The sequence below is a fragment of the Triticum dicoccoides genome, chromosome 2B, assembly GCF_002162155.2.
Source record: "Triticum dicoccoides isolate Atlit2015 ecotype Zavitan chromosome 2B, WEW_v2.0, whole genome shotgun sequence".
Taxonomy (NCBI): Eukaryota; Viridiplantae; Streptophyta; class Magnoliopsida; order Poales; family Poaceae; genus Triticum; species Triticum dicoccoides.
The window spans coordinates 801,006,859-801,020,361 of NC_041383.1; the positions used below are offsets into that span (position 1 = coordinate 801,006,859).

Consider the following 13,503-nt stretch of genomic DNA (forward strand, 5'->3'; position numbering starts at 1 on the left):
GCGGGGCGACGGCAAATTGGGGAGACGACGGCAAGGGCGAGGGATTTGGGGAAGAAGTGGTGGTTGGGGGGGCACTGTTTAAGTGAAACGTAACGGTAGCGCGTTCCCGAAAACGCGCTATAGCTAAGTTAGCTATAGCGCGTTTCCTGAAACACGCTACTGCTATTCCTTTCTCCTTTTTCCCTTTTTTCATTTATTTTTCTTTACATTTTATTTTTTTTCCTTTCTCCTTTTTCTATTTCTTTCATTTTCATTTACTTTTCTACTTGTTTTTCATTTCATTTTATTTTTGTTAGCAGTAGCGCCTTACACATAAATGCGCTGCTACAACAAAATTAGGAGCAGCGCTGTTTCTAAAAGAGCGCTACTACTATGCGTTGCCGATCGGCTTAGCGGTGGGAACTTTTGTAGTAGCGCTTTTACCGCGGCACGCGCTACTACTATATATGTATCTGCAGCCCGGTTTTTTCGAGTGCGCTACTGCTGTCTAACAGTAGTGCCATTTTTTAACACGTGTTACTGCTAAAGTTCTGTGTATAGACTTTTTCCTAGTAGTGTTGTTACATGCTTGAACCATCAAGGGCATCAAAGTTCAGCCAAACCATCAAAGTACCAAAATGAATCTGTGCATGATTAAAATTATAATTGAAGGCTGTTTAATCTACCAATAAATCACATATTTTGTAGATGAGAAAAAATATTTGATTAATTTCTTGAAATAATGAACAATGTAATCACTTCTATTCTTTCACCCCTGTAATCTTTGATGGATTTATTTCTTACTAATGTGTAAATCAAAGATAACATGTTTCATGAAGGAATATTTTTAGTTTTGTATTGCAGAACATGACAAGGTGTGTTGTTGAGAAGGACACAATCCCACTGTCTAACTTCCATCCATTTTAGAATTTGGCCATCCTATAAAATTCACTTTCCTCTATTCATTTTTTTTGCGCTAGCTAACCAGTAGCCTCTTTGCTACTGCAAGGAAAGCATGCTTTAATGAGCTCGTATAATTTAAGGTTTTGTCTACCATTAGATTTTCTATTGTGCCAGGGGCTATTAACCCGAACACTCATGTTCCAGCAACCATGTTTTATGAAAGAATATTTTTAGGTTTGTATTACAGAACTTAACATTTATAGGATTGTGTCATTTTGTTGTTGAAAATGACACAATCCCACTCTCTTATTTCTATGCATTTCAGAAGTTGGACCATCCTATATAAAATAAGGAAAACGTGCCTTAAGGACGAGCTCGCATAATTTAAACTTATGTGCAACATTAAATGTTGTATTAGACCAGGATCCATTAGCCTAAGCCAATCTAGAACTAACATTAGGTCTGGACAGTAGAATTTTCCATCTAAAAAGTGATTTTTGTGTAGAATTGGTTACCATTAACACTGGTTACACCATTTAGACATTTACTATTCAGTCCCGACATTTGCTTATCGACTCACTACTAACATCTGTTCTAACTGGCTTTTGCGCCATTGGCGCAACCGGGTCATCTAGTCAAAAGAAAACCCAAAAAAGATTTCTCATTCTTCTTTTGCTTGTTGGGAGCTTTCCCGTCTAAATAGTTTTATTTCTTTTCTTTCCTTTGGGGGTCGAGAGGAGAAGACCATAATGAAAATGTTTAGTGGCTCCAATATGCATGATTGTTGATTTAACCAAGAGCCCATATTACCTTGTCTTCTCCCTTGAATTGAATGCTTGTAGATTCTATCTTAGTCCAATGCACGTGCACTATTATTATTATACACACCGTTCGGTCATGCGAGTGAAAGGCAATAATGACGATATATGATGGACTAGCTGAGATGAGAGAAGCTGGTATGAACTCGACCTCTTGTTTTTGTAAATATGATGAGTTCATCGTTCCTGGTTCAGCCTATTATGAATAAACATGTTTGCAATGACAATTAGAGATTATAGTTGCTTATACCATGCTTAATTAGCTAGGAGCTTATAATGGTTTACCTTGCGTGCCAACATGCTATTAAAATGGTTGTGATGTGGTATGATAGGGTGGTATCCTCCTTTGAATGATTCGAGTGACTTGATTTGGCACATGTTCACGCATGTAGTTGAAACAAAATCAACATAGCCTTCACGATATTTATATTCATGGTGGATTATATCCTACTCATGCTTGCACTCGGTGTTGATTAATTTTAATTAATGTTCATGACTGTTGTCGCTCTCCCAGTTGGTCGCTTCCCAGTCTTTTGCTAGCCTTCACCTATACTAAGCGGGATAACTTCTTGTGCATCCAAACTCCATAAACCCCAAAGTTATTCCATATGAGTCCACCATACCTACCTATACGCGGTATTTACCTACCGTTCCAAGTAAATTTGTATGTGCCAAACTCCAAACCTTCAAATAAAATTCTGTTTTGTATGCTCGAGCAGCTAATGTATCAACTAGGGATGTCTGTATCTTCCATGCTAGGTGGGTTATTCTCAAGGGGAGTGGACTCCGCTCCTCATTCACGAGAAAATGGCTAGTAACCGGGATGCCCAGTCCCATGATCGAAAGATCAAATCAAATCAAAATAATTAAACAAAACTCCCCTAGGCACCCGTTATTTCGGGCAAGCCATGGATTGATGCTTGTTGGTGGTGGGGGAGTATAAACTTTACCATTCTGTTTGGGAACCGACTATAATGTGTGTAGCATGGAAGATATCGAGATCTCATAGTTGTTACATTGACAGTGAAAGTATACCGCTCAAAATGTTATTCATCTCTATTTCAAAATCGAGCTCTGGAACCTCTACAAATCCCTGCTTCCCTCTGCGAAGGGCCTATCTATTTACTTTTATGGTGAGTCATCATCCTCTTATTAAAATGCACCCGCTGGAGAGCACCGCTGTCATTTGCATGCATTACTATTAGTTTATATTGGGTATGACTTGACTGGATCTCTTTTACCATGAATTACAATGTTTAGTCAGTCCTTGATCTTTAAAGGTGCTATGCATTTATGTTTTGCAGTCTCAGAAAGGGCTAGCGAGATACCATCTTGTCATATCATATTATGATTGTTTTGAGAAAGTGTTGTCTTCCAAGTTTTATTATTATTTCTCACTAGTTGATTATGCCATTGATATGAGTAAACATGAGACCTAAGTGTTATTGTGAATACGGTTAGTTCATAATCTTTGCTGAAAACTTGAATGCTGGCTTTACATATTTGCAACAACAAGAGCAAACAGAGTTTGTAAAAGTTTTTCATTATCACTTTTAGTTTGTCAACTGAATTGCTTAAGGACAAACAAAGGTTTAAGCTTGGGGGAGTTGATACGTCTCCAACGTATCTACTTTTCCAAACACTTTTGCCCTTGTTTTGGACTTTAACTTGCATGATTGGAATGAAACAAACCCGGACTGACACTGTTTTCAGTAGAACTGCCATGGTGTTATTTTTGTGTAGAAATAAAAGTTCTTGGAATGACCTGAAAAATCCACGGAGCAACTTTTTAGAATTAATAAAAAATACTGGCAAAAGAAATAGCGTCAGGGGGCCCACACCCTGTCCATGAGGGTGGGGGCGTGCCCCTCCCCCTGGGCGTGCCCCCTGCCTCGTGGGCCCCCTGGACATCCATCGACCTCTACTCCAACTCCATATATTTGCTTTCGCGGAGAAAAAAATCACAGAGAAAGTTTCATTGCGTTTTACGATACGGAGCCACCGCCAAGCCCTAATCTCTCTCGGGAGGGCTGATCTGGAGTCCGTTCGGGGCTCCGGAGAGGGGGATTCGTCATCGTCGTCATCATCAACCATCCTCCATCCCATATTTCATGATGCTCATCGCCGTGCGTGAGTAATTCCATCATAGGCTTGCTGGACGGTGATGGGTTGGATGAGATTTACCATGTAATCAAGTTAGTTTTGTTAGAGTTTGATCCCTAGTATCCACTATGTTCTGATATTGATGTTGCTATGACTTTGCTCTGCTTAATTCTTGTCACTAGGGCCCGAGTCCCGTGATTTCAGATCTGAACCTATTATTTTTTCGTGAATATATGTGAGTTCTTGATCTTGCAAGTCTATAGTCACCTATTATATGTTATGATCCGACAACCCCGAAGCGACAATAATCGGGATACTTCTTGGTGATGACCGTAGTTTGAGGAGTTCATGTATTCACTAAGTGCTAATGCTTTGGTCCGGTTCTCTATTAAATGGAGGCCTTAATATCCCTTAGTTTCCATTAGGACCCTGCTGCCACGGGAGGGTAGGACAAAAGATGTCATGCAAGTTCTTTTCCAAATGCACGTATGACTATATTCGGAATACATGCCTACATTACATTGATGAACTGGAGCTAGTTCCGTGTCACCCTATGTTATAACTATTACATGAGGAATCGCATCCGACATAATTATCCGTCACTGATCCAATGCCTACGAGCTTTTCATATATTGTGCTTTGCTTATTTACTTTGTCGTTCCCACTGTTACAATTACTACAAAGTTGCCACTGTTACTTTTGCTACCGTTACCGTTACTTCCATACTACTTTGCTACCAAATACTTTGCTGCAGATACTAAATTATCCAGGTGAGGTTGAATTGACAACTCAACTACTAATACTTGAGAATATTCTTTGGATCCCCTTGTGTCGAATCAGTAAATTTGGGTTGAATACTCTACCCTCGGAAACTGTTGCGATCCCCTATACTTGTGGGTTATCATACCCCAAGCTTGCCGAGGAGCAGCAGCCCCCGGCAGGGCCCCAGGCCCTTGCCGTCGAGGCGGCTGCCCCCGCAGTGGAAAATATACCCTTGCTCCTTGTCGTTGAGCCTCAGGCTCCAGCATGTGCACAACATACAGTTCGTTTCCTCCAAACAGGGGAGCTCCCTGAGGAGCAGGAAGAAGCAGAGAAAGTAGCCCGTCGGTCTAGCATGTACCAATTTGTGGATGATGTCCTTTACAGAAGAAGGCCGAATGGCGTGAAATTGAAGTGCATTCCTCGGGAGGACGGACTGGAGCTGTTGGCAGAGATACACGGAGGCATATGTGGCTCCCACATAGGGTCAAGAGCACTTCCCGGCAAAGCATTTCGGCAAGGTTTCTTCTGGTCCACTACCCTCCAGGATGCAACGGCACTAGTAACTAAGTGTGAAGCATGCTAGTTTTATTCAAAGAAGCTTCAACAACCAGCTCAAGCCCTTCAAACAATCCCTCTCTCTTGGCCATTTTCGGTCTGGGGGCTCGACATACTGGGCCCCTTTCCCCGTGCTGTCGGGGGCTTTGAGTACTTGTACGTCGCGATTGACAAGTTCACAAAGTGGCCGAAAGTGGAACCGGTGAGGAAGGTGACAGCACAGTCAGCCGTCAAGTTCTTCAAGGGACTCGTTCGCCGTTTTGGTGTGCCAAACAGTAGAGTCATCACCGACAACGGCACACAGTTCATGAGCCGCACCTTCATGCAATATATCTAGCACCTCGGTAGCAAAGTTTGCTTTGCTTCTGTTGCTCACCCAAGGAGCAATGGCCAGGCTGAAAGGGCAAATGCTGAAGTGTTGCAGGGCCCCAAAACAAGAATTTTCTACCGGCTGCGCAAGTGTGGAAGGCACTGGCTTGATGAGTTGCCAACGGTTCTTCGTCGGTGTTTCTTGCGGTTAGAGGCTGGGAAGTGGGGTATGGTCTGCGTGGGGGCGGGGTGTCGGTGGGATAGGGGCGGGTGCGCGCGCGGGGGCATCGGGGTGCTACTGGTAAGAGCACGGGGGCGGCCGCTGCGGTCTCATGTCACATGAGCCCGGTCCATACACCGACAGATAAGTCCAACCCCCGAATTCTTTTTTGGCAATGCTACGTGTCAGCCGGATGATAAACCGCTTCGACAACCGTTGGATGCCACCCGAACCAACCGTCCAATCTACCGTCCCAGCCAACTGGGCGCCTTCGCAACAGCTAGTTTGTTGCGCTCATGGCTTTGCAACAAGGACCTTGTTGCAAAGGTCCAGTGAGACATCATCACTGCCCCGCCATGGCCTGAGTGCCTCGGCCATGGAACGTCGCCGGCCGTCGAAATCATCGCGCCTCCTCCAAACCAGCATCCCGAGCAGCTGCCTGTACTCTAGCATGACAATGATGAAGTCTCACGCCGGGCACTCCTCTGGCAATTTCTGCAATCGAAGCTATATTTCTGAAACATGCGTCTTGTTGCAATGCTTGCCATCATACGCTCTAACGTGGGGCGCTTATTCTGCGCTTTCTGCAACCGGGACTATGTTTCTGAAACAATACCCTTGTCGCAGAAGAGAAAATATTCATCGTCGAGCCACTTTTCTTCTTTCTGAAACTAGACCTTGTTGCCGAAAGAAAAACTTCACCACCAAACACTTTTTTTTTCTTTCTGAAACAAGATCTTTGTTGCAGAAAGCTTCTGAAACAAGATGCTTGTTGCAAAAAAAAAACCTGCTGCGCGGGACTTGTCGCTAGTGCGAGCGCTCGATCAAAATCAATCCGACGGCTACGCAGGCGGCGGATGTTGTGTAGGCATCAGCCAGTTGAAGGTTAGTGTTTTCCATTCTTTTTTACGAAATACTTCAACTCCCTAATTTGACCTATACTCCCTTCGTCCCTATTTACACATGCATTCTGATATTCAACTTTGACCATCAACATAAAACAGACAATATATCTTCCAACTCACTATGCTCCCTCCTTTTGGAGCCCTCCCATTCAATCAATTGAGATGTTCAATTTTAAATTTGATTCGCAATTTTGATAGGGCCAGCAATTCTCAAGGAGTTCTCTCATTCGGTTTAAGATGTTTAATTTTGGATTTGCTTCAAAATTTTGACTAGGTCAATGATCTCCGAAATTAGCCGTCACCCACTACTAGCCTATAAAAACGCACCAGTCCCGCGCACTCTTTCACCGCCTATAAAAAATGGGCCGGCATTTAACCCTGTAACACCAATATAAATATAATACATGCGGTCACTAGTGCAAGAAATCCCATATAAGCATGAGTTAATTAACAGATAAAGCAACAATTCCGTACATATGTTTACTGGGCATAGTTCTAAATAAGAGTTTTTTTGTGATGGCATTCTAAACAAGAGTTAGGATGACAATCATGCAATGTAATCGTGATGTCATATCTGCTTCTTGTCTGTGAAGTTTCAAATCGGATTGCAGCAGCACATATTTGATACCGGGATGCTTTGGAGGTGCTACGTTTCGATTTTTCTACTATTTATTCCGTTGGCATAAGATTTCTACTGTTTGCTTGTTTTTTGGGAACTCCTATACGCCGCTCGTTGCGGCAAGGAGTCGAGTAAACGCACAGAAGGAGTCTGACCTGGGCCGGCCCAGTTGGTGCAGTGTATCGCGTAATTGAAAAAATAAAAAATAAAACGCGCGCGCTTACTAGAAATCAAACCCTGGATCCCACGCTACTGGGGGCGCAACAATAGCCAACAGACCAATCAATCATTGGTGACATATACGCAGCGCAGCATATTAAGAACAATGTACTGGTACGCACATGCTGTCCGTAGGAGTTTTTAATACGAACATGAAATATTAATTTAAAATTAATGAAATATTTATTTGAAATCATGAATATATTTCGAAACCTATAACATTTGTTTAAATTACTGGACATTTCCTGAAATTGTAAACAAGTACATTTTAAAATTCCAGAACATTTTCTGAAACACGAAACATTTTTTCAAATTTTGAACTCGAGAACATTTGTTAATATTGAGAACAAATATTTGAAAATTTCAAACAAAAGAAAAATGAAAAATAACAACAAAAAAGTGAAGGGAAATAAAAACCAAAAAGAAACAGAGAACATATTTTGAAAACTCGAATTTTCTTTAAAATTACGAACAAATTTTAAAAACAAGAAATTTTATAAAATTCCCTGAACATTTTTCTAATTGACAAACATTTTTTGAATCTTGAGAACAAACTTGAAACGGATAACAAATTTGGAAGCATGAACAATTTTTTAAAGTGCAAACATTTTTTCGAATCTTGAGAACAAATTTTGAAATGGAGAACAAATTTGGAAGCGCGAACAATTTTTGAAAGCACGAACATTTTTTGAATCTTGAGAACAAATTTTGAAACAAAGAACAAATTTGGACAATTTCTTAAAGCATGAACATTTTTTGAATCTTGAGAACATATTTATGAATGAAAAGAACATTTTTTGAACAAAAATTTAAAATCCTGAACATTTTTTGAATTTAGAGAACAAAATTTTCAAATTGAGAACAAAATTTGAACATAAATATTTTCTAAATGTACGAAAAAATTTTGTATATTGAGAGCAAATTTTGAAACGAAGAACAAATTTGGACCATTTCTTAAAGCATGAACATTTTTTGAATCTTGAGAACAAATTTATGAATGAAAAGATCATTTTTTGAACAAACTTGTTCACGAACATTTTTGAAAAAAGCGCGAACATTTTTTTGAAAGAGAAAACATAAACTTGAAAGACAAAAAAGAAAAAAAGTAAAGTAAAAGAAACAGAAATAGAAAAAGAAAGGAAAATAAAAAACCAGTTTCCAAAACCGGAAAAAACCCAGCTGGGAACCTCTAGAAGGTTCCCAAAGCCGGGAGCGCTGGACGGTTAAACGGGCCGGCCCGTTGCGTCGCTGCTCGGTCGCTCGCCTGTGCGAAGCGCCGGCAGTTTGACGCAACGAGCGGCATATAGGATTTTCCTTGTTTTTTGGGCTGTATTTTTCTTTTTCCTTTCAACGTTGGAATATTTCTGATTGTCCAGTGTTGGCCTGTTGGGCTAAAAAGGGCCCAGATCGATGTACTCCTCTCTGCAGGCCCATGATTTGAAGTGACTTCTGTGGATGTATATGCATGCAGGAAGTTTTATAGTACCACATCGCCTGAGCAAAGCAAACCGAAGCTGTTTATAATCTGATTCCCAGATTGTGTGGTCACCACGTGACGGTCGTGGTAAGCAATCCAAACTTGATGAAAACAAATTAGGCTTGTTTGAATCGTGCATGTTGCAGTCATCTGCTTGCAACATCACATACTAGCACTCTGACATGGTGTGTTCGCATTTTTGTACTTTGAGGCTTCTATTATTAACTTACATATTTTTGTTGACTTAGAAAGCCGAATTTTACCGCCTTTGTCCGATTCAAATATGTGACTTAGAAAGCCATTTTTTACTCCCTTTGTCCAATTCAAATCTATATCTAGACACGTCCACAACTAATTTGGGACGGAGGTAATATATGTCACAAAGTTGTGAGTACACTGCGTGCTCGTCTATCCATGCCCAATTAATTTCATTGTATTTACACTATAGAATACATCAAAATTAAAAATGAATTAAACTTACAGGTAAACGGAGTAAAATAAAATAATTAAAGTAGCCCAAGCAGGGTCCCCCGTGCGCGGGCGATTTTTACTCCCTTTGTCCAATTCAAATCTATATCTAGACACATCCACAACTAATTTGGGACGGGGGTAATATATGTCACAAAGTTGTGAGTACGCTGCGTGCTCGTCTATCCATGGCCAATTAATTTCATTGTATTTACACTATAGAATACGTCAAAATTAAAAATGAACTAAACTTACAGGTAAACGGAGTAAAATAAAATAATTAAAGTAGCCCAAGCGGGGTCCCTGCGCGCGGGCGGGAGTCGTCAGTGTTTCTTGCGGTTAGACGCTGGGAAGTGGGGTATGGTCTGTGTGGGGACGGGATGTCGGCGTGATAGGGGTGGGTGCGCGCGCGCGTGCGTCGGGGTGCTGCTGGTAGGAGGGCACGTGGGCGGCCGCCCGGCCCGGGCGCTGCGGTCTCGTGTCACGTGAGCCCGGTCCCTACACCGACAGAGAAGTCCAACCCCCGAATTCTTTTTTGCGAAATACTTCAACTCCCTAATTCCACCTATACTCCCTTTGTCCCTATTTACACATGCATTCTGATATTCAACTTTGACCATCAACATAAAACAGAGAATATACTATCTTCTAACTCATCATGCTCCCTCCTTTTGGAGCCCTCCCATTCAATCAATTGGGATGTTTAATTTTGAATTTGCTTCGCAATTTCGACCCGGTCAGCAATTCTCAAGGAGCTCTCTCATTCGGTTTAAGATGTTTAACATTGGATTTGATTCATAATTTTGACTAGGTCAGTGATTTCTGAAATTAGCCGTTTGCAACTAGCCTATAAAAACACACCAGTCTCTCTTGAAGGAGCTTATGTCTATGAATGCAGACCGGAAGGAAATTAGAGAAGCTATTGACAGGATGAATGAACTCCTGTACAGAGAGGAGATGTTATGGATGGAGAGATCTCGAATCGTGTGGTTGCGGGAGGGTGACCGCAACACACAATTCTTTCATCGGAAAGCAGTTTGGTGCGCACGAAAAATCGTATTAAGTCACTTGTTGATGATGTAGGAGTGGTACATAAGGACCATGAGTCTATGGCTACTATGGCAACATCTTATTTTTCCAATCTGTTTTCCGCCGACGCCTTGCTATGTGCGGACCCAGTGATTAACTTAATTAATTCCGTTGCTACCGATAGAATGAATGATGGTCTGTGTGCAGATTTTACAGACATGGAGATTGCGGATGCTCTATTCCAAATTGGTCCTCTCAAAGCTCCGGGGCGAGATGGGTTCCCTGCAAGATTTTTCAGAGGAATTTAACCATCATGAGAGAGCAGGTTATTGCAGGAGCGAAGGAGTTTTTTCGGACAGGGGTCATGCCTGATGGGGTGAATGACACTTCCATCGTCCTCATCCCAAAGGTAGATAACCCTGAGCGGCTCACAGAGTTTCGTCCTATTAGTTTGTGCAATGTCATCTATAAGGTGGTGTCTAAATGCTTGGTCAACCGGCTGCGTCCTATTTCGGATGAAATCATCTCGCCAGCACAGAGTTCCTTTGTTCCTGGGCGGATGATTACTGATAATGCCTTGCTTGCTTTTGAGTGCATTCATTATATTCAACAGGAAAAAGACCCGAACAAAAGTTTTTGTGCTTATAAATTGGATATGTCAAAAGCTTATGATAGGGTTGATTGGATCTTCTTGGAGTGAACGATGCAAAAGATGGGCTCCGCTCGCCGTTGGGTGAACTGGATCATGACGTGTGTCACCTCGGTGAGATATACTGTTAAATTTAATGAGACCCTCTTGGATTCGTTTGCACCAACGCGTGAGCTTCGGCAAGGTGATCCTCTCTCTCCGTTTTTGTTCCTATTTGTGGCTGATGGTCTCTCGGCTTTGTTGAAGGATGAAGAAGATAGGGGCGACTACACACCCCTAAAAGTCTGCCGTAGAGCACCGGGTGTCTCTCATTTGCTATTTGCAGATGACATCATGCTATTCTTTAAAGCAGAAGAGGAACAAGCTAAGAAAGTACATGAGGTTTTGCTCACATATGAGAGAGCTACAGGCCAATGCATTAATCCGGCCAAGTAGTGTACTGCTTGGAAATTCTTGTACTACGGACAGCCAGGAAAAGGTGCGCACAATATTGCATGTTGATCTGGTTACTTTTGAGGAACATTATCTGGGTCTCCCTACACCAGATGGGCGTATGAACAGGGATAAATTTCAGGGGTATGGTCTGCCAGGTTCCAAGTGACAGGCGGGTCCCCGCGCGCGGGCGGGTCGTCGTCGGTGTTTCTTGCGGTTGAGGCTAGCAAGTGGGGTATGGTCTGCGTGGGGGCGGGGTGTCGGCGCGATACGGGTGGGCGCGCGCGGGCGTCGGGGTGCTGCTGGTAAGAGCACGGGGGCGGCCGCCGCGCCGCTGTGGTCCAACTCTCGAATTCTTTCTTTTCTGTGAATAGTTCAACTCCCGAATTCCCCCAAGTACCCTTCTGAGCCCGAGCTCGGAAGAACATTAAAAAGAAAATCAGCGCTTCAAAATATTTTTAAAAGTAGCTTTTTCAAAGCATTGATTTTGTTTCTTTACGCATTTCATAGATGTGATCTTATGATGAAAAATTGCAAGCACTTAAAACATTCATCAAAGTTTACCAAAAAAAAGTTTTCAATTTTTATCATCTTTTTAATTTTACTATTCCTCCGTGCTCATTTGAGCTCGAGCTTAGATACTCCACGTCCCCCGAACTCGACCTACTCCCTTGGTCCCTATTTACACATCGACACATATATTTTGATGTTCAACTTTGACCAATAATTTAAAACAGAGGATGTATCTTCTAATTCATCATGCTCCCCATTTTTCGAGCCCTCCCGTTCAATCAATTGAGATGTTCGATTTTGAATTTGGTTCACAATTTTGACCGGGCCACCAATTCTCGAGGAGCTTGCTTGTTCGGTTAACATGTTTTAATTTTGGGTTTGATTCAAATTTTTGATTAGGTCACTGATTTATGAAATTAATCATCAGCAACTAGCCTATAGAAACACACCAGTCGCCCGCACTGTTTCACCACCTAGAAAAAAATGTGCCAACATTTAACACTGTAGCACCAATATAACACATGCTGCCATGAGTGCAAGAAATTTCATAAGTATGCAGTTTTTCTAAAGCACATTCAGTTGTGCTCTAAGTATTGCACATCTAACTCATATGCCATTGATTTTACACGGAGATTTGTGCAGGCATTTGTGCAGGCATTTCTTTCTAGTTTGATTGTGTCACTTAGATGTGCAATAACTAGGGCATCAATTGCGTACATACGTTTACCGAGCATAGTTCTAAATAATAGTTATTTTCTGCAATGGAATTCTAAACAAGAGTTAGGATGCAATGTAACGTGATGTCATATCTGCTTCTTGTCTGTGAAGTTTCAAATCGGATTGCAGCAGCACATATTTGATACCGGGATGCTTTGGAGGTAGCACGTTTCAATTTTTCTACTCTTTATTTCGTCGGTATATAACATTTCTACTGTTTGCTTATCTTTTGGGCTGAACTTCTTTTTTTCCTTTCAACGTTGGAACAGTTCTGACTTTTAAGTGTCGGCCTTTTTGGCTAAAAAGGGCCCAGATCGATGTACTCCTCCCTGTAGGCCCATGACTCGAAGAGACTTCTGTCGATGTATGTGCGTGCAGGAAGTTTTATAGTACCACATCGCGTGAGCAAAGCAAACCGGAGCGGTTTATATTCTGATTCCCAGATTGTGTGGTCACCATGTGACACTCATGGTAAGCAAATCCAAACTTGATGGAAACAAATTAGGCACATACTAGCACTCCGACATGGTGTGATCGCATTTTTTTAACCTGCGGCTTCTACTATTAACAATCATCTGCTTTTTTTTTCAAAACGAAACAGTCATCTGCTTTCAACATCACATACTACCACTCCGACATGGTGTGATCGCATTTTTGTTACCTGAGGCTTCTATTGTTAACTTACACATTGGTTGCCTATGCATTTATCTCTTTGTCAAGCTGGAACTTTGAACTGGAGATCGTTCCTACGATTTCTAATGTCGGCCAGTGGCACTTTTTTTTTTCCGAAACGGAACAGTCATCTGCTTTCAACATCACATACTAC

The 13,503-nt window shown here is 41.8% G+C and overlaps 1 protein-coding gene across 1 annotated transcript in view; it reads right to left on the reverse strand.

The window, feature by feature from the left end:
- Positions 1-12,395: 12,395 nt before the first annotated feature.
- The window catches only part of LOC119361493 (E3 ubiquitin-protein ligase AIRP2-like), a 4,719-nt gene continuing 3,611 nt past the window's right edge, over positions 12,396-13,503 (reverse strand). The window contains exon 4 of the mRNA XM_037626671.1: positions 12,396-12,433. Within this exon, the coding sequence (XP_037482568.1) occupies positions 12,396-12,433 (38 nt within the window). The remainder of the gene's footprint in view (positions 12,434-13,503) is intronic.